The sequence below is a fragment of the Bipolaris sorokiniana genome, assembly GCF_000338995.1.
Source record: "Bipolaris sorokiniana ND90Pr unplaced genomic scaffold COCSAscaffold_4, whole genome shotgun sequence".
Taxonomy (NCBI): Eukaryota; Fungi; Ascomycota; class Dothideomycetes; order Pleosporales; family Pleosporaceae; genus Bipolaris; species Bipolaris sorokiniana.
The window spans coordinates 2,191,474-2,214,502 of NW_006911898.1; the positions used below are offsets into that span (position 1 = coordinate 2,191,474).

The 23,029-nt window shown below is 49.3% G+C and overlaps 1 protein-coding gene across 1 annotated transcript; it reads right to left on the reverse strand.

Annotated features, from left to right (window-relative positions):
* Window position 1: 1 nt before the first annotated feature.
* On the reverse strand, window positions 2–22,611 carry COCSADRAFT_354229 (uncharacterized protein). The gene is made up of 8 exons (XM_007700031.1): window positions 21,996–22,611; window positions 21,066–21,886; window positions 19,544–21,015; window positions 12,927–19,472; window positions 11,901–12,832; window positions 10,407–11,837; window positions 6,203–10,354; window positions 2–6,149 (listed from the first exon to the last, which is right to left on the reverse strand). Exons 1-8 carry the CDS (start codon window positions 22,471–22,473, stop codon window positions 370–372), a joined length of 21,612 nt encoding a protein of 7,203 aa, XP_007698221.1. The 5' UTR covers window positions 22,474–22,611; the 3' UTR covers window positions 2–369.
* Window positions 22,612–23,029: the final 418 nt, after the last annotated feature.

The following is a 23,029-nucleotide window of genomic DNA, read 5'->3' on the forward strand; positions in this document are numbered from 1 at the left end:
GAAAAACGTGTCTTTCGAGAAACCTCAAAGTGAATATGTGGGCCTTGGCAGGATACACTAATGAGTCGCGAACTTTTGGCTAGTCACTGTATCTTCCCAAGATGGAAGCAGGAATATGTCTTGAACAGTTGAATTAATACTGCAACAGAAAGAAGAAAATAGCAGCCAAAACTCCCATCCTTTATCCCACACCGGAAAATTCAATAAACGCCAGTCAGATCCAAACCCCGAGAGAGAAAAAAGAAAGACATCGTAAGACAAGAAACCAAAGCAAAAACAGATAACACCAATAATCCAACCAACTACAATAGACAACAATAAATCCATATCAAATCAACCAAACTGTAACCAACTACACATCAAAGCCTCTCATGGCGCCTTGGGAAATTCTTTTGAACTCTCCTTCCTACTAAACCCAAACCTCTTCGCCAGCGTCCCCAACGCACTACCCCTACGTTCCTTGGTCCTCTCCTCGACCCTCAGCCTACCCTTATCGCCCCAAGGATTCTGCGCATCACGATCGATCTGCTTCTTTCGCTCCGCAGCCACAATACCTACTTGATCGAAGAAGACGGAATTATCGAGCAGATCCTCGACGCGCACCTTGAGACCGTCTTGGTCGAGTATGGAGGCGACTTGCGCTAGGCCCATGATGTCGCCGCCGAGTTGGAAGAAATCGGAGTTTAGCTCGACGGGGGCGGGTAGACCGTTCTCATCGTGGAGAATCTGTTCCCATGCCGCCCGTAGTATTTCGGCGACGTTGTTTGTCTCTTGGAGATTGAGACCAGTGTCGGTTGGAAGTGAGATGGGCTGTTTTTCTGCAGATCTCTTGCGCATCTTCTCCGGATTGATGGTTGTTGGGCTTTGAGAGCTGAATTCGGAAGGCGATGGTAGTACATCGCGAGGGCTGTGAGAGAAGGCGATAATGTTGGCACAAAGCATCTCAAAAACATGTTGTGCGAAATCCGCGGTAATGGTGCTATTTGGAGCGTATGTTAGGCGGACTTCCATCTCATTGTTGGTGCGCGAGATCGTGTGTATGGAAAGATCTGCAAAGTCCTCTTGCGATCCGAGGGCGCCGACAGTGTACTCTACGCCTCCTAGTTGCATGCTTTGGTGATTGACCTGGGTACCCTGGTCGTGTTGCAGGATGCTTGAAAAGTTGGTCCAGTCTGGCCAATCTGTGCAGTGGCGAGTAATCTCGCGGAAACCAAGTGCCTCGTACGGCATGTTAGATATCTGCTGGTCTTGTATGTTTCGAAGCAGATCGAGGACAGTCCAGTCAGGTCGGTACATAACACGTACGGGAACCATGTTCAAGCAAGGACCGATGATATTCTCAATGTTTGGAACGCTTCCGTTGCGACCAGAGATGACGTGCCCAAACACGACGTCAGATTTGCTGGCGATACGTGCAAGAGTCGATGTCCAAGCTGCCTTGGCAACAGTGGCACTGGTGATGTCGAAACGCTTAAGCGAGGGTGAGTCGACTTTTCTTTCTAGAGTGATTGAGCGACCAGCCGCACGTTGGTAATTTGGACCAAAGCGGTTAACAATCTCGGTCATCTTGGATCCACGAAGTACTTCTCTCCAATGTTCGTGGGCTCCACTCACTGTCTTTGCCGTTTCTCGAACAAAGTTGCCGAAACTTGGAGCAGATGAGACAGGAAGGCCATTGTAACCATCCTGGAGTGCAAGAAGGATTTTTGACATGCATACGCCATCGTACTGGGCATGCGACAACCTCATGAAGATACGGTGAGATCCAGTTTGCTTTTGCTTCGCGACCACAAACTGAATAAAGGCTTCGCCAACGCGAGGGCCCATCTCACGATCCCTTTGCTGCAAGCCTCTGGTGAAGGTATCAAAATCGTCGTCAGTCTGCTCGTACATAAATTCTGGTTGAAGTTTACGTAGAACGACTTGGAGGAAGCGATCGCCGTAAGGAACAAATACGGTGCGCAAGATGTCAAAGGCTTGTACCATGCGATAAGCAGCTTGTTTGAGCTTCCGGAGGTCCAGTGGTCCTCGTCCATCGAGGTAGAAATAATTGAGCATCCATTTGGACTCCATGATTGATCCAGTAATAGCAAGAGCTTGGAAATCTGTCACAGGAAAGATATCCGAGATACCACCCTTGAAAACCTGCACCTTTGAGATGACGTTATCAACATTCGGGTCGCCAAGGAGAGAGACAGACTTGATGTTCGAGCTCTCTACCCCTTCATGAACGGTTTGTGGTATTGGCGACGTCTTGTACGTGACTTTGCGTGGCGTAGACGGTCGTTCTTGAGCGGGGGCTGAGAAGCCTTGCCATCTGTTGAACATTGTGTCGTTCTTTGTAACTTCTGGTTCATCAATAAGTGGCGGCTCATTGAGGGTTAAGCCTTGCATGTCACTCCTGAGCTCGGATGCAATGGAGTGCATGTCGCTCCAGATAGACGCTGCCCGCCCACGGGATCCGTGACGTCGATGCTTCGATTGATCTTCAACATCCCCATCACCCACCACTGATTCGCCGCCCGCTCGTGACATGACTTCGTCAATGACTTCACCTGCGACACGTACCACGCGAGCCATGTCCGCAAAAGTAGGGTTCTTGAACACATCTGCAACAGTCATTGACAGCCCCTCTTCTCTTGCGGCACCAACCAGACGCATAGCAATGATGCTATCGCCTCCTAGCTGGAAAAAGCTGGCATCTTGTTCGATCGACTCTTCAACCATTTCCAGCAGCTCACTCCACAAGTTGAGAAGCTTCTTCTCTACAAAATCAGGGGCCACCTTGGGCGAAGCCTCTGTGGCATAGGCGCCTAGGGTAGCCACCATGTCAGCGGCCGTCTGTATTCTGCTCTCAGCGTTACTGACGAGACTCAGACGACGTGAACGGATAGATTCGGCTTGTATGGAACCCGCGGGAACCATGGGCCCGTCAAGGCTCGCGCGAACACGGTGTGATGTAGATGCTTTCCTACTAAGCATACCCGTCATTTGAGTGGTCATTTGATCGATAGTCGACGACGTAGTTTCTGCCGGCAACTTGTTTTGAGCCACAATTTGATTGACGATCTGAGGAACCATCTCGCTGACAATAGACCGAATGAGATTCGTCCAATCCGGTGTGCCAGCTGTTGCAGGAACCGCTGCAGAGATATCTGGGAAGGTGATTTGGGGTGTTTGCGGTGGAGAGATCGCTGACGCGCTGGAAGTGCTTGTCCCGGATCGAAGAATTGATGGATGTAACGGTGGCGGTGCCAAGTGTGCTATGCTTGCATGCGCCGGCTTTCCATTCAGGACAGCGTCCAGCTCTCCGATTGTTTGCTTGGAGTCACGTAGAGCTTGCACCAAGATTGTGGACATGAGAGAGGATACTTTCTTGACCTCCGCACCCGTAATAGCATCACTCCAGTAAGTGAAGCGTACACCTTCGTCGTGCCGCGTTGCGTCGATATTCACTGTGATGGCGAACTCGCTAGGATCATGGCCGTCCAGTTGCTCGAACTCAATACTTGTATGTGACGTTTCATCATCTAGGCCACTGCGTTTTTGGATCGAGACGGCAGTGTTGAAGAGAGCCTTTCCAGATAGCCCCAAGTCGTGTTGAAACTGCGCGAGGGAGCAGTGCTGATGCGGAGTCGAGTCAATGAAGTCTGACTGCACCTTTTGCGTGACTTGAAGAAACTGAGAAGACTGGTTCATTTCGACGCGCGATACCAGCATGTTCAGGAATGCTCCGACGGCGCTTTCTACGTTTGGAACGGGCACATCCCTTCCAGAAGTGAGGTAGCCATAACAAACGTCGGGGGAGTTGGTGTAAGAACGAAGCACCAGTGCCCAGGCTGTCAAGAACAAGTTGGCAAATGTGACGTTACTGGCTTCCGCAAGACCATGGAGCTCTCCAAAGCGGCTGAAACGCATATCAAAGGATTTTAATTGTCGTGGTTTACTTGTGTCTCGAGTCGCAGTGGGGAAATGGCAGGGACTAACACCACGAAGTTTTGCTTTCCAGTATTCGATGGCATCATCTGCAGAGAGTTCCCGAAGGTATTTAATGTAGTCGCTGTAAAGTGGACCTTCCCCGGTCAGGCGCCCTTCGTATGCTTCCTGAAGGTCATTTTCGATGACTGCAAGAGATCCTCCATCAATCACCGAATGGTTGACGATGAGTTTGATAATGACCCTTCCAGATGTAGTCTGAATAACAGCGGCTTGGTGCGGGAGGACCGGTTTCTTCTTGCCGTTGAGTGAACTGTGCTTAATGGACTGCAGCATCGCGGACAACTCTGCGTCACTGCATGTACAAGTGACAACTCCAGAGTCTGGATTCTTGAGCACAATCTGATCGAACACGCCGCCCTTGCAAACGCTATCGATGAAAACAGTGCGTAAAGCTGGATGGCGAGCGACGACCTGTCTCCATCCATCAACGATCTTCTTGGCATCGACTGGTCCACGTCGTGCCTTGACTTCAAAAACTGTTGAAGACCAGTACGACTCAGGAGCTCTAATTTGACTGAGAATCATTCCGTCTTGAATTGGTGAACAAGGATATATGTTCTCCACGTGATCGAACGACGAGATACCGACATCGGGGAGTGTTTTGAGTACCCTATCAAGGCGATTGTAAGACTCCAAGGGCAAAAGAGGAAGATCTGTTATTGTAGGTTGAGGCTTGTTCAGCTTGGCTAGCTCAGAGGCAATCTCCTCCAGAGTGCGTTGGCATTCGGCAATCCACCTGCGAATACCCTTTTGATTCTTCGAACAGCGATTGTACATGAAGCTGAACTGGATCTGATCATTAGTCACGATTGCAGATATTTCGAACAATGCCACGCGAGAGGTTTTCCTGCCAACGTCGGCAGTCTCTTCTCCGTCATCGCTATCAATACTCGTAGGTTGTAGCAAAGATTTTCCATCGCCAGAACTTCCTTGGTAACCAAGATAGTTGAAAAGGACTTCTACCGGTGCGTGGTCTGCAAATTGTTGCTTTCCGTGCTCAGTAAGGAAACGATGTGCAAAGTAAGGCCTTCCACTATCCAGAATCTTTCCGCGCGTATCCTTGACTTGTCGAAGAGTATGAAGAACTTCGTCCTCATCATCATCAATAGGAACAGTAACTGGGTGCATCGTTGTAAACCATCCAACAGTCCGGGAAAGGTCTATGTTGCTTGATTCCCATACTTGGCGTCCATGAGACTCGTTGAAGACTGTCGGGACCTTGCGATTAATGAAAACACGTGAGAAAGAATGTATAACGGCCGCAAGGAAGATGTCCACAAGGTCTGTTTTGTACACATGATGATGACCTGTTGCCATAGCGGTGATCTCTTTGCTGATGGTAAAATCGTCTCTTTCGACATCCCCATACAGATTGGATCTTGTGTCCATACCCCAGAACGAGAGATTTGCTGGTTGTACGACAAGAGGCTGCCTTTGAATAGATGATTGCTGAAGCATGTCCAATGTGTGTACGCTCTGTTTCTCACACCAAGCTTGGAATGATAGACCTTTTTGTAGCGTTGGCGTTGAGCCAGTCGATCCCAAAAGATCGTCTAGGTCTTGTATGATCATGCCCCAACTCACGAGATCGACTACCAGGTGATGCGCTGCCATGAAAATGATCTGTTCACCCTTGATGTCGAAAAGATTTGCAGCGAAAACCGGGCCTCGTCGGATGTCAAGGCTCTTCTGCGTATTAGCTACGACAGGGATAGCCGAAGACACAGTTGAGATGTCGTGGGCCTCAAACAAGTAAGAGTTTGCTACGGGCTTGACAAGCTGTTGCCATTCTCCTGCCGTATTCTTTGAGTAACGAGCTCGAAGCATGCCGTGGCATGCAACGATGGCATCAAGGGCTCGCTTGACAGCAGGGAGCTCCACGCGCGAAGTGATACGCAATGTAGATGACTGATTGAAGTGCGTGTTTTGCTCTGCTCCTTCATTTTGGAAATAAAAGCGCTGGATAGGTCCCAGTTGAAAAGGCTCATCGAGTCGTTCTTCGCCATGGGTCATTGTGGCCGTAAACTTCACGCTCTCTGCCAGATGAGCAAGTGACTTGGCACGAAGCACCTGGTTCAAAGTGAGATGGATGCCTTCACTTCTGCACCTTGCAAGCATCTTCATGGCAGCAATAGAATCACCACCCAATGCTAGCCTTGGTTAGCAATACAAAATATATGAGTTCCAAGTCCAGAGCACTTACAAAGCCAGGATCGGTTGGGCTTGACCCTGTCAATCGGAATGTTCAGGGCCTTCGCCCATATTCCACGGAGCATGACAAAAGCATCGCTTATCTCTTCTCCTGCATCCCCAGCGTATTCAGTCTGCATGATCTTCTCATATGTAGAATCATCAAGACCCTCCAACCAGGAAGCGACCTGCTTTTTGTCAAATTTAGTAGACACGAGAGATGGAATGCGAGGAACTGCTATCCAGACGATGGGGACCATGTATGGCGGAACTCTTTCCATCAGCCTCTCTCGTGAGTGATTCAGCAGCGAAAGAGATTCTGGATCAGAAAGAGGCGTATTCCACTGAGTGTTCGCATGTGCCGCCATACCGGCCGAGAAGCTGACAACAGCAGTAAGCTTCTTGGCGCATGGACCAGCCTTGGGAAGTTGTACGACTAGCTGGCGAATACTGTCATCTCGTTGCAGGTTATGTTCAACTTCACCAAGCTCCATACGCTGCCCAGCAAGTTTGATCTGGTTGTCCTTTCGTCCCATGTACTTGATAGAACCATCAGTATCATAGGAAACAAGATCTCCAGTACGATATATGCGGTTCCCAGCAGACCTAGAGAAGTCCTTGAGAAAATCTGGGTTTTCGACAAAAGTTTCCGCGCTTCGTTTGGGGTCGTTCAAGTACTCTCGTCCCACATTTGATCCTTCGAGGCACAGCTCGGCCGTCGCTCCAACAGGTGCAAGTTGATGAGGGTTGTTGGGATGGGTCAGCCAACCACGCCCAGTTTTAAGCAAATTCCCAATGTTGGAGAGGGAGCGTTGCTCCCGAACCTTATCATTCATGACGGCGAAGATGCAACACTCTGTCGGTCCATAGCCATTCACTAACTTGACTCCAGACGCCCATTTGTTGATTACTTCGGTAGTAATTGCTTCGCCTCCAACAGATAGCGTTTTCAGAGTAGGAACCGACTGGGGCCCGTCAAGCGTGCTGGCGACCGATGGGGTCATGAAAGCCCAATCGGCTTTCAACGAAGTCAGCGCTGAAGCCAGATCGGTAGTGCGTTGCTCCTCAGAGGGCACACAAACAGTGGCTCTAAGAAGAAGAGGTATGATGATCTCAAGAACAGAAGCGTCGAAAACTAATGTACTGAACTGAATCACCCTCGATGTAGGAGTCATATGGGCAGCCTCACTGATCGCAATGGCGTTTGATGTGACATTTCTATGCTCTATGACAGCACCTTTCGGGATTCCGGTGCTTCCAGAGGTAAAGAGAACATAGCAAGCATTATTGCTTCTGATCTTCTGGGGCAGCGGCGCTTCGGGTGCTGGAAGTTTTCGTATGGAATCTCCTGTAACAGTCCGAACGTGCTCCACCAAGGCTTCGAATCGAGACTTGTATGATGGTGAGCAAAGTATGATAGAAGACTTGCATGTCTCAATAATCTGCTCATGTCGGGAGGGAGGGTGTTCTGGCGACAATGGTACGTAGGCAGCACCAGCCAGAATGATACCCATGATCGCAACAATAGTCCAGAGTGATTTATCCAAACATATCAAGATGAGTGTTTCAGGACCGGCACCGAGATCGAGGAGTTCCTGTGCCAAATTCGTCGCGTAGCTAGCGAGCTCAGCGTACGTAAGTTCACCATCGAACGCTGCAACTGCAACTGCGTCGGGTTGAGCAGTCGCGTTCTTTTGGAATACAGCTGGTATAGTTTCATCAACTAATAGGGGCTCACCACTGTTCCATTTACGAACGAGCTGCTTGTCCTGGTCGCTGAAGACACTGATTTGGCTGATGCGCGTCGCGTTTTGGAGTTGATTCAATACAGACTCGAACTGATAAGCGAGTCGCTGAACATGCCAAGGGGAGATGACGTCCGCATCAAAATGCATAAGAACATCAGTGCTGGAAGATCTGATCTTGCATTCGATGACCAGAGGGTACGTGAAGAAATTGCCTTGGTTGCCGTTGTCGTGAATTGACCACATCGAGTTTTCAAGTACCTCATTTTCCGTTTGAACTACCAAAAGATTCTGGAAATCGCAGGCAGCTGCTGCTTCGTTGCCAATCGCCTTAATGGCAGATATGCCATAGTGCTGATGCGGTATACGCTCGGTAGCATTGGATGCTATCGCTTGAAGAAGCTCACGAATGGTTGATCCGCTATCGATCTTCACTCTTGTTGGAACAGTCGTCAAGACAGGCCCACATGCGTCCATGATGCCATTGACGGCAACATCGCGTCCGGTGAGGGTCTCTCCAAACACTACGTCATTACTGTGTGTGTAGGCCGCAAGTACTATAGCCCAGGCCGCTCGAATGACATTCGTGGGTGTAACATCGACATGCTTGTGGGGGGCTAGTTTCATCTGATGATGAAGTGTTTGTCCACTCGGTTTGTCCTTTGTGCTGACCTGCGAAGATCTGGGAAACTGGTATGCGTCGACCTGGTCCAGGTTTGTTCTCCAATACTCTTTTGAAACACTGTGATCTCTGTTGGACAGGTATTGGATGAATCGAGCGTAAGGGGTTTGCAACATGTTCGATGCGCCTTTCATGTAGATTTGCTGGACGCGCTGCAGCATCAAGTAGATACTCCAGCCATCATAAAGAGCGTGATGCATTGTCCATACAAAGTACCGCTGATTGGATTCGGTGGTGACGATTGTATAAGTCGCAAGGCGGCCGCCATGGTGTGAGGGGATTCTTAGCACTTCCGCTTGAACATCCTGAAGGGAACCTGTTTCATTCCAGTCAATTCGGTCCTCCTTAAGCACAACCTGCATAAATGCACCAGATGAAAGTTGGATGATACGAGTGCGTAGGATATCGATATCTCCGATAGCCTTTTCCCACGCTGATCTAAACTTGGCCACATCCATGGACTGTGGAAGCGCGAGGACATGCTGCGCGACATATGCCCCCGGCTGCTTGATGGTGAGCGTGATGAGTGCATCTTGAAGTGGACTTGTTGGATACACGTCCTGTAAATCTGCGCTGGGCATCTGGCATTGCTCCATAAGATGAGCAAGGACATCTGGTGTCTTGAAAGGGTCTCGAAGAAGCTGAAATGGCTGTAAAGATTTCTCATGCTGGCTAGCAGTGCTGGTGTGCGAGGCAACTTTGGCCAGATCGGCGAGCTTGGGTGATTTGAAGATATCGATGAAAGATAGTTCCAGTTGTTCAGTCTGCACCATCGCAATGAGGCGCATGGATGAGATTGAGTCACCACCGAGACGGACAAAGCTATCATCGATACTGACCGAGGAAGCAGGCAGATTCAGAACCACACAAACCGCCTTGTGGATCTTCTTCTCCGCATCTGTGGTAGGTTGTTTCTTGTTTGCCATGCTGCTGAGACGGTACATGGCTAGCGCTTCACGGCTAAGATCTTGTACAGACCCTCGTAGACGGTTTCGATCCAATTTTCCAGCCGATGTCCATGGCATCTTTTTGACCGGTATGAAGATAGAAGGGATCATGTATGTCGGTAGAGAGCCTGCGAGGCCATTTTCTGCATTCTTGCAGATGTCTCGCAGTTGGTCGTCTAAAGGAAGAAGTAGTTCTTCAGAACCTACATCATCAGCCGTTGCATGCTGTACATCTTGTTCTCCCTCGATCAGAGGAGGATGTACAACTGAGAAGAATACTGCCAACGCTTTCGCTGAGCTCCGGGTCGATGGTGCAATCAGTTCGACGGCTGATTGTACGTTCTCCGGGAGGTTCTGGCCTACGTGGTACTCGATTTCACCCAGCTCAACACGTTGTCCGTTGAGCTTGATTTGCGTGTCTTTGCGTCCGACATAACTCACAGAACCATCACTGTTGTAGCGAACCAAGTCGCCAGTCTTGTACATGCGAACAGTCTCGAATGTGCTATATTGCGCAGCGATTGTTGCCGTCCACAAAGGATTAGTGATGAATGCTTTTCTTGTCTTTTCTTCCTCATTCAAGTACCCGCGAGCAACAGTCGGTCCTTCAATGACCAATTCACCCACGGTGCCTACCGGCATAAGTTTGTCATGATTTCGTGGGTGAACGATCCACAAACGACATCCGCTTCCAGTACCGATAGTCCCAGGTTCAGATACGATCAGTTTGTGGTCGAGCGTGGATTTGTACGCAGTAGCTGCTACAACGGCACATTCCGTTGGTCCGTATGCTACACTTGGTGTTAGCTGATAATTCTTAACAAAAACTATTGGGACATTTACCATTGATAAAGCATGTGCTGGAGCCCCATTTCTTGAGGATATGCCCAGGGAGTGCTTCGCCGCCGGACACGAGAGTCTTTAAACAGGGAACGCGCTCTGGCTCAACAGTACCAAGGACAGAAGGAGTAAGCAACGACCAATTGGCCTTCAACTTGCGAATCGCACCGGCCAAGTTATTCATCCTATCATCTTCCGATGGTACACAAACTGTCGCGCCCACTGTCAACGCAGACAGGATTTCTATGCAGCTGGCATCAAATGTGTAAGAGGCGAACTGGAAAGTGCGCGACGTAGCATTAATGTTCATGCGACGCGTGAAGGCAGCTGCGCTTGTGCAAAATGCTCGATGAGAGATAATTGTCCCCTTCGGCTTTCCCGTGGTGCCAGACGTAAATAGGCAGTACGCTGCATTTTCAGGAGTTGCTGCTGCAAGAAGTGCGCTAGAAGCAGGCGTTGCTAGCTTTCGGATCGAGCGCTGGTCAACTACTAAGGGTGTCTTGGCCACCTCCGATGCAGTTGCTTGATACTTACGGGAGCATAAGACAACCTCGGCTCCGACATCTGTTATGAGTTCGCGAAGACGCGTCTGCGGGTGTTTGGGGTCAAGAGGAACATACGCGCCCCCTGCTTTCATGATAGCTATCATGCTGACAATTGCCCATAATGACTTCTCGAACAATATGGGAACAAAAGTCTCGGTCTTGATACCAATAGACTGAAGATAAGCCGCCAACTGATCGGTGACTCTGTCAAACTCCTGGTAGGTGAACGAGCCATCCCATCCCTCGACTGCCTTTGTCATGCGTGGCCTCGTTAGAGCTTGATCATGGATGACCTTGTGTATACACCTGTTGATAGGAGGAGGGAGCCCTGCATTCCAACCCAGAATCTGGCGAAGGCTGCCTTCGGTAGATACATCCACACCCCCAACCGTGAGTTCGCTGGCCACATTGCCCACAATGATATTCAAGATCTTCTCGTATGTATCCGCCATATTCTGAGCTTGGGTAGGAATGATCTTGTCTTGTGAATACCCAAAATCGATAGTGATACTGTCATCCATGACATCCGCATTGACAGTGACAATATACTCCCCGGAATCGTCCGCTTCCATGTCCTCGTAGAGGAGCGCTATCTGATCAGGGTCGCGTGAGAGACTGCGGCGCTGAAATGTGAAAGCGGTGTTGAAGAGTGCGGGTAATTGCATCTCATGCTGAACATCGGCAAGAGAGCAATTTTGGTGAGATAGAGCATCTGTGGAGCTTATTTGAAGCGAGTCGAGAAGTTCGGCAATAGTTGTGTCGTCTGAGAATACCAGACGACCGCAAAGCATGGTAATGAAGCACCCTACAGCAGACTCAATGTTGGTAACAGGTATGTCCCGACCCGATGCTACTATGCCAAAGGAAACATCAAAGGCGCCGACGTAGTCTGAAAGAAGATAGCAGTTAGCAGAGAACCGAAAGTTGATATTGGAACCGCAAATGTACTTACAGTGTAAAGTCAAAGCCCAAGTAAGTTGAAGAAGGTTGGAAAGAGTTACCCCATTTCGCTTGCAGAATGCTTGCACAGTATCGATGTGACGTATATCAACAACGACTGAAGCAGGTTCACGCGCAAGTGGCTTCCCATCGTTGAGAGTCGGGAAGAAGCAAGGTTCAATTCCCGAAAGGTATGTCTTCCAGTAAGCCAGATCAGCATCTCTCGGCATCGACAGAACATGCTCGATGTAATCGGAGTAAAGGGGTCCGATGTCTGCTCGCGAGAGCTTCCTCGCGTACGCACGAGCGAGGTCAACAAGCATGTTCGAAACAGAAGTACCGTCGTTGATCGCGTGACTGATTTCAAGCTTCATCCATACTTTGCCGGACTTCGTTTTTGCGATAGTCATTTTGTGTGGAGGGGTAAGTTCACGACAATCGATTGGAGCTAGACCACGTAGCATCTCTGCAATGCGTCGGTCATCGCAATCCGCAAACAACTGGACTCTTCCGGCCTTGTTTTTGACAACAATTTGGTCTTTGGAGCCGTCTTTGGCAAGGCTGTCGATGAAGATGGTACGCAAGGCTTGGTGGCGGTGAACTACCACCTGCCATGCTTCGGCAAGTCGAAGAGGGTCGACCGGAATATTGTCAGTTGATTTGACCTGGCATGTTGTTTGATACGTGTATAGGTCAGGATTTCGAGATTGCGTGAAGAGCAGTCCTTGTTGCATAGGAGAGGCAGGGTAGATATCTTCAATGTCGACAAGATTCAAGCCCGCAGGAAGGGCCTTTATAACCCTATAGAGACCATTGTAGAGCAGCGGCAAACTTCGGAAGTTCCTGAGGCTCTGCTCTTGTCGAACTTGTAATAGTTCATCGATGGCATCAACAAGCGTCTGCCGACATTGTCCAACCCATTCGCGGATCTCTTGTTGCCGATTCCTAGACAAATCCAACATGTCAGTACATCAAAATTTATAAGTTAAGAAGGCTTGATATGAACAAAAAGATATTTAAATCCTTCAAGCGAACTTACATGTTCCGGTTCCAATCAAAGGATATGTTGATGGCTCCTTTGGAGATTGCAGCAGTGACTTCGAAAAGAGCAAGACGAGGGATTTCGTCTCCAATCTCTTTAGATTTCAGGCTGGTAAGACTAGTGAACATGCCATCTTTACGATCTTGGTGTTGAAGCCTTCCGACATAGTTAAACAAAACCTCAGCTGGCCAGTGGCCATCAAATCGTTTCCGGCCTTCTTCAGTCAAATTTCTGTAGGCAAAATACGGTCGTCCTTTGTCCGGAGTTCTGAGTCTAAAATCCCTAACCCATTGGATTGTGCTGATGATATCTGTCTTCTCATCTGCAGATATAGGTAGATAAATTGGAGTCGCGGTGGAGAACCAGCCAATTGTCCGAGATAGATCCTGATGAGAATTGAATGTTTCTCTGCCATGACCTTCGTTATGTATCGCAACGGGAGACCGATCTGGAAATGTTTTATGGAAAGATTCTAGAAGCCCGGCAACCAGGATATCGACAATCTCCGTTGCTAGAGCATCCTGTGCGCCAAGAAGCAGCATTGTGTCACGGGTGGACAGCCCTATGTCTGCACTAATCAAATCACCATTGAGATTAGGTCGTCCTTCCATACCCCAGTAATCAAATTTGGCAGGCGGAATTTCCACGGTGGGGAAGAAGTTCCTAGGATTCTCTTGTTTGACTTGCAGAAATTGCTGTTGCAACCATGCATGATAAGGCAGACTCTGAGGAGAAGGCTGCACTCCATTTAACAACGCCTGGAGATCTTCGAGAACAACACCCCACGAAACGATATCAATAACGAGGTGATGAGCAACTAGTGTTAGCACTTGGGAGAAGTCATCCTCGATTTCGAATAGATCAACTGCGAAAGTTGGGCCACTGGTGACGTTCAAGCTCGCCTGACTATCGTCGAACGCGCGCTGTAGCTCCGGATCACTCATTTCCTGGACGCGATGGTGCTGTAGCCTGAATGAATTCTCAACATCTTGTTCAATGCGCTGCTTCCAGATTCCGACTTCATTCCTGGTGAAGCGTCCTCGGAGCATGGGATGAATTTTGACCAGGGCCACAAGGGCAGTTCGAAGTTCACTCTCCTCGGTGTTTCGAGAAAGGCGCAATGTCTCGGCCTGATTGAAGTGATTGTATGAGTCGCCAACAGTTTCGAAGAACACCTTTTGAATCGGCGAAAGACCAAAAGGCAAAGAGTATTCCGTAACTTCAGGGGCAGGCTCAGAATTTTTAGAAAGGTCAACTGCAGAAGCCAAGGCTGTGATTGATTTTGCACGAATAATGTCTTTTACGCTGATTGGGAGGCCCTGTGTGCGACATTGTGATGAAACTAGCATAGCCGCAATCGAATCGCCGCCGAGATGTAAGAAGGACTGGTTCAGCCGAATATCGCTAGCAGGCAGGTTCAGTGCTTTGGCGAAGATCTCTTGTAACTTGTGCTCAATCGAAGATCCACTATTCGTATCAGGGGCTTCTGCACCTATTGTCGAAATCATTCGATAGGTAGCCTGGTCCATTTGCTCCAACCATTGCGCCGCGCATCTTCGATCTAGCTTTCCAGATGGCATCAAAGGGAAGCGATTGATAGCAACCCACAAAGATGGGATCATGTACGTTGGTAAGCGTTCACAAAGGCTGTCCCTGATACTGGCAACATTTTTTGAAGCAATCTCTTGAGATATGATCTGCAGTGGGCTTGCAGTGCCCAATGCGGCGGCCGGCATGTTCTGCAGTGAGAGTATTGCGACTAGCCGTTTGGCACAGGGGCCCTTGGTAGGAACAGAGGCGAGAGCGCTTTGCACCATACGGTCGTCAAGGAGCTTATGTTCGACTTCGGATAATTCCAATCGTTGGCCCCGAACCTTAGCCTGGAAGTCTTTGCGACCGAGGTACAGCATTGTACCGTCTTCATTGTACTTCACCAAGTCTCCAGTCTTGTAGATGCGTAGGGGTTTGCTTTCATTTGCGCCAAGCAAATCTGTTGACCAGTGTACCGCTGTGAGGAATGCCTCTGCTGTCTTTTCCGGGTTGTTAAGGTATCCTGCACCAACTGCACCTCCCTCTAGCAGCAACTCGCCAACAGCTCCAACAGGTGCAAGTATGTGGTGATTGTTGCGCAAAACAATCCATCCTCTGGCTGTGACAACATCACCCAGATTATTTGGTCGTGTGCTGGGCGTCATAATATTACAGGTAGCTACACAAGCGCATTCAGTTGGACCATAGCCGTTGCCGAGTGTGACTTTGTCCGCCCATGTCGTGAGATCCTGTTGAGACATGGCCTCTCCAACCAAGAATAATGTTTTAAGATGTGGAACTTGCGATGGGGTCATTGTACGGATGACTGAAGGAGTTAGGGCAGCCCAGTTCACATTGAATTGGTTGATAGCTCCCACAAGATCGTTCGTTCGAGCGGCCTGATCTGGAACACATATGGTACCGCCATTCATGAGATTAGTGAAGATTTCAATCAGGCAGGCATCAAAGGTGTAGGAAGCGAATTGGAGAATCCTGGAGGTCTCGGAAATCTTCCAGCCTGGAGCGAAGGCAGTGGAGCTTGTGACCCAATGCACATGATTGACCACAGCCCCTTTTGGCTTTCCAGTCGACCCAGAAGTGTAGAATGCGTATGCTGGATCATTAAAATCAACCGAAGGAAGACATGGGAGACGTGGCTTGTTGTAGATGGTTGACTCTCGATCCACCACTTGGGCTCTGCAGGGAATCGATTCACAAAGCTCTTCGTACTGCGGCGCGCAAAGAAGTAATTCTGCGCCTACATCACCTACTATCTCACGAAGTCTGAGGACAGGAGCTTCGAAGTCTAGAGGGACGAAAGCAGCGCCTGCCTTGAGAACAGCAAGCATAGCAACGATCGTCCAGCCTGACTTGTCAAAACAAAGCGGCACGAATTGTCTAGGCTTCACACCCAAGGCTGTTAGTCGGTACGCAAGTGCTGTAGCGCGTTCATTAAGCTCCTGGTAACTCATGACACCAGTATCCCAAGCGTCGATAGCAGGCGCTGTGAGCCTTCGTGCGGACTGGTCTTCCTGGATGACATCGTGAATGCATCTGGGGATGGTCGGTACAGGCTGGCTGTTCCATGCACTGATCACGTCTCGGTCAGCGGGGTTGAGCAACTCGACATCTTCCAACTTCTTGTCCATATTGATGTTTGCATTCAGTTGACAGAGCAGGAACTCAAATTGCTGAGTGATACGCTCGACGAGCCACTTTTCGACAACGCGATCATCGAATAATGCTTCAACGCGGACACCGGTTGAGTCCACTTTGCAATTAAAGGTAAAGGCGTAGTTCAGGAAGTTGGTACCAACGGTGTTACTACTCTCCATCTGCCAAAGCGGGCTATGCGAATCAATATCATCAGCTGCCTCGATACCTAAGAAGCTCTGGGCCTCGCAGGCTGCCGCCGTCTCTGAATTGAGTCTGCGGATATGTTGTAGACCGGCGAATTGGTAAGGCAGAGACAAAGATGACTGTTTCTGTGTTTCTTTGAGATATTCGTGAACTGTCAGAGCACGATTAAGCCGTAATCGAGCAGGTGCAGTTGTGATGGTGGGGCCAATTATAGCCTCAATGCCAGGAACGACAGCCTCCCGACCACTGTTCGTTTCCATCCATACCACATCATCTGAACCTGAATATGTCGCGAGGAGAAGGCCCCAAGCTGCTCGAATTATAGAGGGTACTGTGACTTCCAGCTCCGCATTTCGCTTCAACTGGACATAATGGAGTAGCTGGCTGTTCGTCTCAACGTGGTAATCAGGAGAAGGCAATTGAGGGAATTGAGTAATCGCTACGTTGTCAAGTTGCGACGTCCAGAACGCATCGGACTCTTTCTGGTCCAAGGAGCAAAGATACTTGACGAAGCGTGAGTAAGGAACCGTAGCAGGCATGTCTTGCACATCGTTATGGTAGTGCATTTCCACTTTGCGAAACAGGTTTGTCCAGCTCCAACCGTCGTAGATGGCATGGTGAACTGTCCAGACGAACATGGGCTGGGTGGTGTTCTCTCCTACAAGAGTAAGAGTGATGAGTGGCGCCCCATTTTTCGCAGGAAGTCTTCTGGTACTTTCGTTGATGTCCTGTACTCCAGAAAGGGAATGCCAGGAAAGCTCCTCCCGCAAAACAACCTGAAGAAACCCATACTTCTCGGAGTAAACGATACGTGTGCGGAGGACGGATTCGGCAGCGACTACTGCTTTCCAAGCGGCTTTAAAGCGCGCGATGTCAATGTCTGAAGGCAATCTGTAGACAGGCTGCACTACATAAGTGCCGGGATCTTTATTGGTCAGCATTATCAGGCCCTCCTGGAGCTTGCTGCATGGATAAATGTCTTCAATGGAGTCTGGGAAGACACTGCACTCTGAGGCTGCAAGCCCCAGAACAGCTTGACGGTTAGCTGCTGGGAGCATCTCAAAGGGAGTCGCATCCGTGACGAGCGATGTCTCTTCGGAGGAAACGATAGCAGTGGCTGCGAGGTCGACCAACTTTGGATGTGAGAAGACATTGGCCACGTTCAGAAGAATGCCATCTTTCCTAGCCGCAGTCACCAGTCTCATAGCACTAATGGAATCACCACCGAGTCGAAAGAAAGAATCTTCTGCGCCAATTGCGCTTGCTCCATCACTGAGCTTCAGCACAGAAGCCCAGACACGCGCCAAGGTGACTTCGATATGCCCCTCGGGTGTGCGGCCACTCTTTCCTGCTAGCCGGTAGGATGCGAGCTGCGAATCTGAAACTGCTGCTGCCAATGTTCGTAACACTTTTCGGTCAAGCTTGCCTGAGGTAGTCATTGGCATGCGCGTGACTGGCATGAAAACCGAAGGAACATAATAAACAGGTAGCGCATTAGCAAGGCCTATTTCCGCTTGCTTCGCCATTGCTCGCAACGACTCGGTCATTTCGCCGATAGCCACCATTTCCTCTTCTTCAGACAGGCACAAGAATGCTACCAGAGCTTTAGTAGCGTTGATGTCGTTAAACTTGACTAGTTCCACGGCCGATTTGGCGCTGGTCGACAAGTTGAGCTGGAGGTGGTGCTCAATCTCACCTAACTCAATGCGCTGCCCGTGAAGTTTGACCTGCGAGTCTTTCCTACCCAGATACATCATTTCACCTTCTGAAGTATAATGAACAAGATCTCCGGTACAATAGAACCGACGCCCTGTCGGTCCTGTAACGCGGGCCCACTCCGGATCAGTGATGAAAGCAGCCTGCGTCTTTTCCATGTCTTTCAGGTAGCCACGACTAAGAATTGGCCCTTCGAGAAGAAGTTCTCCTTTGCAACCTATCGGCATCAAGCGATTACGGTTTTCAGGATCAACAACCCATGTGACGCATCCGACAGCTTTGCCGATATTGGTTGCTTCACCACGACCATCACTAAAGTCCTTGAACGCGGAGTTAATTGACGCTTCGCTGGGTCCGTATTGGCCGAATAGTGATACATGTGGGCTCCAAAGCTCGACCATCGCCTTAGTGAGGGCCTCTCCACCGAGGGCCAATCGCTTTAGCGTTGGAACCTCTTCCGGAGTAAGCAAGGAAGCTACTGTCGGTGTGAGGTCCATCATGTTAACATTAAGCCTGGTTACAACTCCGGCAAGATCATTGACCCGATCAGCTTCAGAGGGGACACACACGCAACCTCCCCTCTGGAGAGTAGTAAACATCTCTTCGAGTGAGTTGTCGAATGTGTAAGAAGCAAATTGCAGCATGCGCGCACTATGATCCAGACCAATCCTTGATCCGTGTGCTTCGGCACTGGTGACCATAGCAGAATGCTCGAGTACCACGCCCTTGGGTCTTCCGGTACTACCGCTAGTGAAGATGACGAAGACTGGATGATGCGGCTGTACGCCTGTGTTGATCGGACCGCGAACTGCTGGAAGACTCTGTAATAGGGAGTCATCTACAACAATAATATTGTCTACTAGCCCTTCAAACTTTTCGGCGCGTGTGGATGTCGTTAAAACAATCTTCGAGTCAGCATCCTCAAGACGTGTCTGTAGGGCATTCGCAGGATGCGTGGCATCAAGAGGAACAGCAGCGCCACCTGCCTTGATAACGGACAACATGGCGATGATAGCGAACATGCTTTTATCAAAGCATGTTGGAACAAATGTCTCGGGCCTTACGCCTAGCTGGACGAGATGATGTGCTAATCGATCAGTAACGACCTCCAATTCAGCGTACGTATATTCTCCGTCATGTGCACATATTGCCTGAGCATCGGGCTGGCGGTTAGCCCATTGAAAGAATCTGTCGTGTACACATTCATTGATGGTTTCTGGCATGATGTTCCAGTCGTGAATTTGGCGGAGATGCTCTGGACTTATATGTTCCAAAGTTGAAATGCGTCGTTTTGAATGGAAAACAATATTCTCCAAAGCTCGAACAAAAGTGTTGGCGACGTTTGTAGCTTGATCTGGAGTGAGGTGATCCGTCCAATAATCAAGATCGACTGCTGTGCTGTCATCACCAACTTCAATATTAATGCTGACCGGATACCTAGGCAACATGTTAGTAGAAGGATGGCAGAGTTTTTTCTTCAAGAATTTGATATTGAATCTGTAACTTACTCAGTCGGGTCATAGATTGGGCGAACTTCCTGTAAGCGGACTCCAGAATGATTTACAGCCTGATCCTGAGGCAAGCGACGGTACGACAGCGCGGTGTTGAACAAGTTCGCACCTGACAATTCAAGGGCGTGTTGAACATCAGCAAGGGCGATGTGACGATGTGGCAGAGCCTCCATATAGTCTCTTTGTACGTCTTGTAATACATCGAAAAGACATCGGGATCCATCGGAAAAGTTTACCCTACAGACTAGAGTATTGATCAGTGGACCGACGATGCTCTCCACGTCTTCAATTTCTTCCGAATCCCTTGCAGATGTCAGATATCCAAACGTGACATCATCGCTACCCATATAGCAACTGATTGTAAGAGCCCATGCAGTATGAAAGACATTGGACAGTGTGATACCATTGGCGTTGCAGAAGGATTGGAAGTCGGGCAAGCTAATGCTAGACAGATCCATGCGAATCGTGACTAGCTTCTTTTCTAGAAGCTGCCCTTGTCCATCGTCGAGAACAGGAAATGAAGAGATCTCGCTACCATGTAGGTAGGACTTCCAGAATTCCAGGCTGGCTTCCTCTGGCTGCCGGGTAAGCCATGCAATGTATGCACTGAGCGGAGTGCAGCCGAGTGCAAGTTGTCCCTCACATGCTGCCCTCAGCTCACTGATAAGTAAGCTCATAGAATGCCCATCCATGATTGCATGGCTAATGTCCAGAGAGCAGAAGATTCTTCCGTCGGCCGTATCACAGATTGTGAGGCGATGGTTTGGGCATTGGCCGTGATTGTAAGAAATGGATCTCTGCTGCTCAATGATTCTGATAGCATCATCTTCATCCGCAGCCTCAAGGTGGACGACGTTGGCCTCAATGTTCTTGAGGACAATCTGGTTGTAGAGACCCTTCACGCCCACATTCTCGGCGAAAACAGTTCGCAATGCTGGATGGCGCTTGATAACTTGTTGCCAAGCCTCAGCAACGGTCTTCCAAGACATCTGGGACTCTGGCATTAAGACCTCATGAAGTGTAGCAGCAGCATAGTAGCCAGAATCTTTAGTCTGTGATAGTAATAGACCTTCCTGCATACTGGAGCAGGGATATATGTCTTCCACGTCGGTGTCGGGAATTCCCATGGCCGAAAGTCTACCGAGAATGGAGTTGAAGCTTTCCTCAGTTAGAGATAGAAGTGGAAAATCGCTGAGAGTTGGCTTTGGCTCCAACACATTGAGTCCGCGAATCATATTTGAAATGGTTGCTTCGCACTCCGAAACCCATCTCAAGACGTTTGCTTGATGAAGCATATCGCGGTTGAAAGTAAATGCAACTTTGAGACGACCTTTGAAGACAAAGGCGGAGATTTCGAAAAGTCCCCATCTGCAAGTACTATGGCCAAAGTCAGAAGTACCTCCAGCCTTACCAGTCTCACCAGCCATGGTGCCCACTGGCTGAAGAAGAGCGTCCGCCCTCTCAAGTTGCTGACAGACATATCAGTGGAATGTTGATAACGAATAAATCTTCGACATACCTGATATTGGCCAAGATAGTTGAATAAGATCTCCATTGGCCAATGTGACTTGAAACTTTCGCGACCACCCTCGGTGAGGCATCGCCGAGCAAAGTACGGACGACCGTTACCAGGAATGCGGCGTTTGAAATCCTTTATCGTGCGAACTGTATCCGTGAGTTTCTCGGATGGGTTCACAAGAATAGGTGACAAAGCAGTGAACCATCCCACCGTACGAGTGATATCGATACTGGAGTCCCATGGCTCGCGGCCATGGCCTTCATTGAATATCGCGGGAATTGGTCGGTCAGTAAAAACTAGGGACCAAGATTGAATTAGAGACGCGAGTAAGACTTCAACCGGCTCCGTCTTATAGGCATTGTGACAAGTCGTGAGAAATGCCGAGCTGAGCTCGTTGTCGAGCTCAAAGCTGGCATGGCTTGCGTTGCCATAGGTGTTATCCTGGTGCTGAATGCCCCAATACGAAAAGTCCATGTGCGGGACATCGACTTCAGGGAGAATGTCACCGAGTTCCAGAGACTCTGCATGCTCTTGTTGCAGTTCCGCCCATTTCTGGAACGGAAGCGCTGGCGCCAAAAGCTGCCCGCCTTTCAAGATCTCTTCGAGTTCTTCCAACAAAAGTCGCCACGTGACTAGATCAACCACGAGATGGTGGCCAGTGACAAACGCAAATTGCTGAGTTCCGTAATCAAAGAAATCAGCGGCGAAGAGTGGCCCAACGGCATGATCAAGGCATTGCTGCGTGTCCTCAATGGAAGCGTCTATTGTGGCCTGGGAGGTAACAGTAGAATGGCGGAAGCGATAAGACCCATTAATGTCGTCTAGAGCAATGATTAGCTGCGTAAATAGTAAATCTAGGTATGTTTCATGTATGAAGGCTGAAGCTGAGCAAGGGGATAGGACGAAGCAGAGTCACATAGGGTGACATACTTGTGAGACGCTGTTGCCATCCGCCTTCGGCTGAATGGGAGAAACGAGCGCGTAGCATTGAATGACGAGTGACAAGCTGTCTAACTGCGGCATGGAATTCGTTTGCACTGGTTATTCGTGCGACTCGAAGATAGAATGATTGGTTAAAGTGGCCATGTGTGTTTGGCCGTTGGAAGTAGAGAGACTGGATCGGTGAAAGGTCAAAGTCTTCATCAAAGTACTCCTCGTGGTCATATGACGAGCTCTCCACCTCTTTGACCGCAGTTGCCAGCTGGGTGATAGATCGACTCCGTAGAACGTCTTGGACGCCAAGACTCAAGCCGTCCTTGCGGCACTGACCAACGACCTGCATTGCGGAAATGGAGTCGCCGCCCAGGGACAGAAACGACTGGTCGAGGGGCACATGAGGTAGGTTGAGGACGTGAGCCCAAATTGATTGGAGACATTGCTCCATCTGATTGTTCGCACGAGATGCCATTTGTTGGTTGTGATTATAGAATACCTAAAGGACAATGAGTAGAGTGAGCAGAAACTCGGCAGGTCATGGAGTCAATTGATAGCACAGAAAAGGTAAACAAAACAATGCCTTGAATGCTTCGCAGTTGGCAGGCAGTATAGGACAACAAGCGGATGAGTGTGCAGAAGAAAGAACATACCAAGGCCTGCGGTACTGTATTCGACAACACTGCTGATTAGCAAAATACCGAAATTATGATTTCTTACTATGAGAGATAGAGGGAAGGGATAGAGGAAGGGTGTTTAAGGCGCAAGTATGGCAAGAAATGGTGAGCAAGACAGGCTTGGAAGCAATCAATGGAAATTCAAGGCATTCACGTCGAAAGGTCAATGACAGAAAATATGCAGCAGCCTGAGGCGGAACGCCCCGTTCGGCCACCTCTTTTAGGACTTGCTATTGCCTCTCGAATGACTTAAACGAGTAGTGCGACAGCCGCGGGGCTTGCGACTCCTGAACCGCTCCATCCCAGTCTGCAGGGCTGTGGTGAATTGGCTACTGAGTATTTTAGTCTATTGCA

Coding starts and splice junctions, on each gene's coding strand:
- COCSADRAFT_354229 (XM_007700031.1), bottom strand. CDS start 22,473: ATGGCATCTCGTGCGAACAATCAGATGGAGCAATGTCTCCAATCAATT. Junction 21,016..21,065: donor ACTATCTTGGCCAATATCAG/GTATGTCGAAGA, acceptor TATGTCTGTCAG/CAACTTGAGAGGGCGGACGC. Junction 19,473..19,543: donor CCAATCTATGACCCGACTGA/GTAAGTTACAGA, acceptor CATGTTGCCTAG/GTATCCGGTCAGCATTAATA.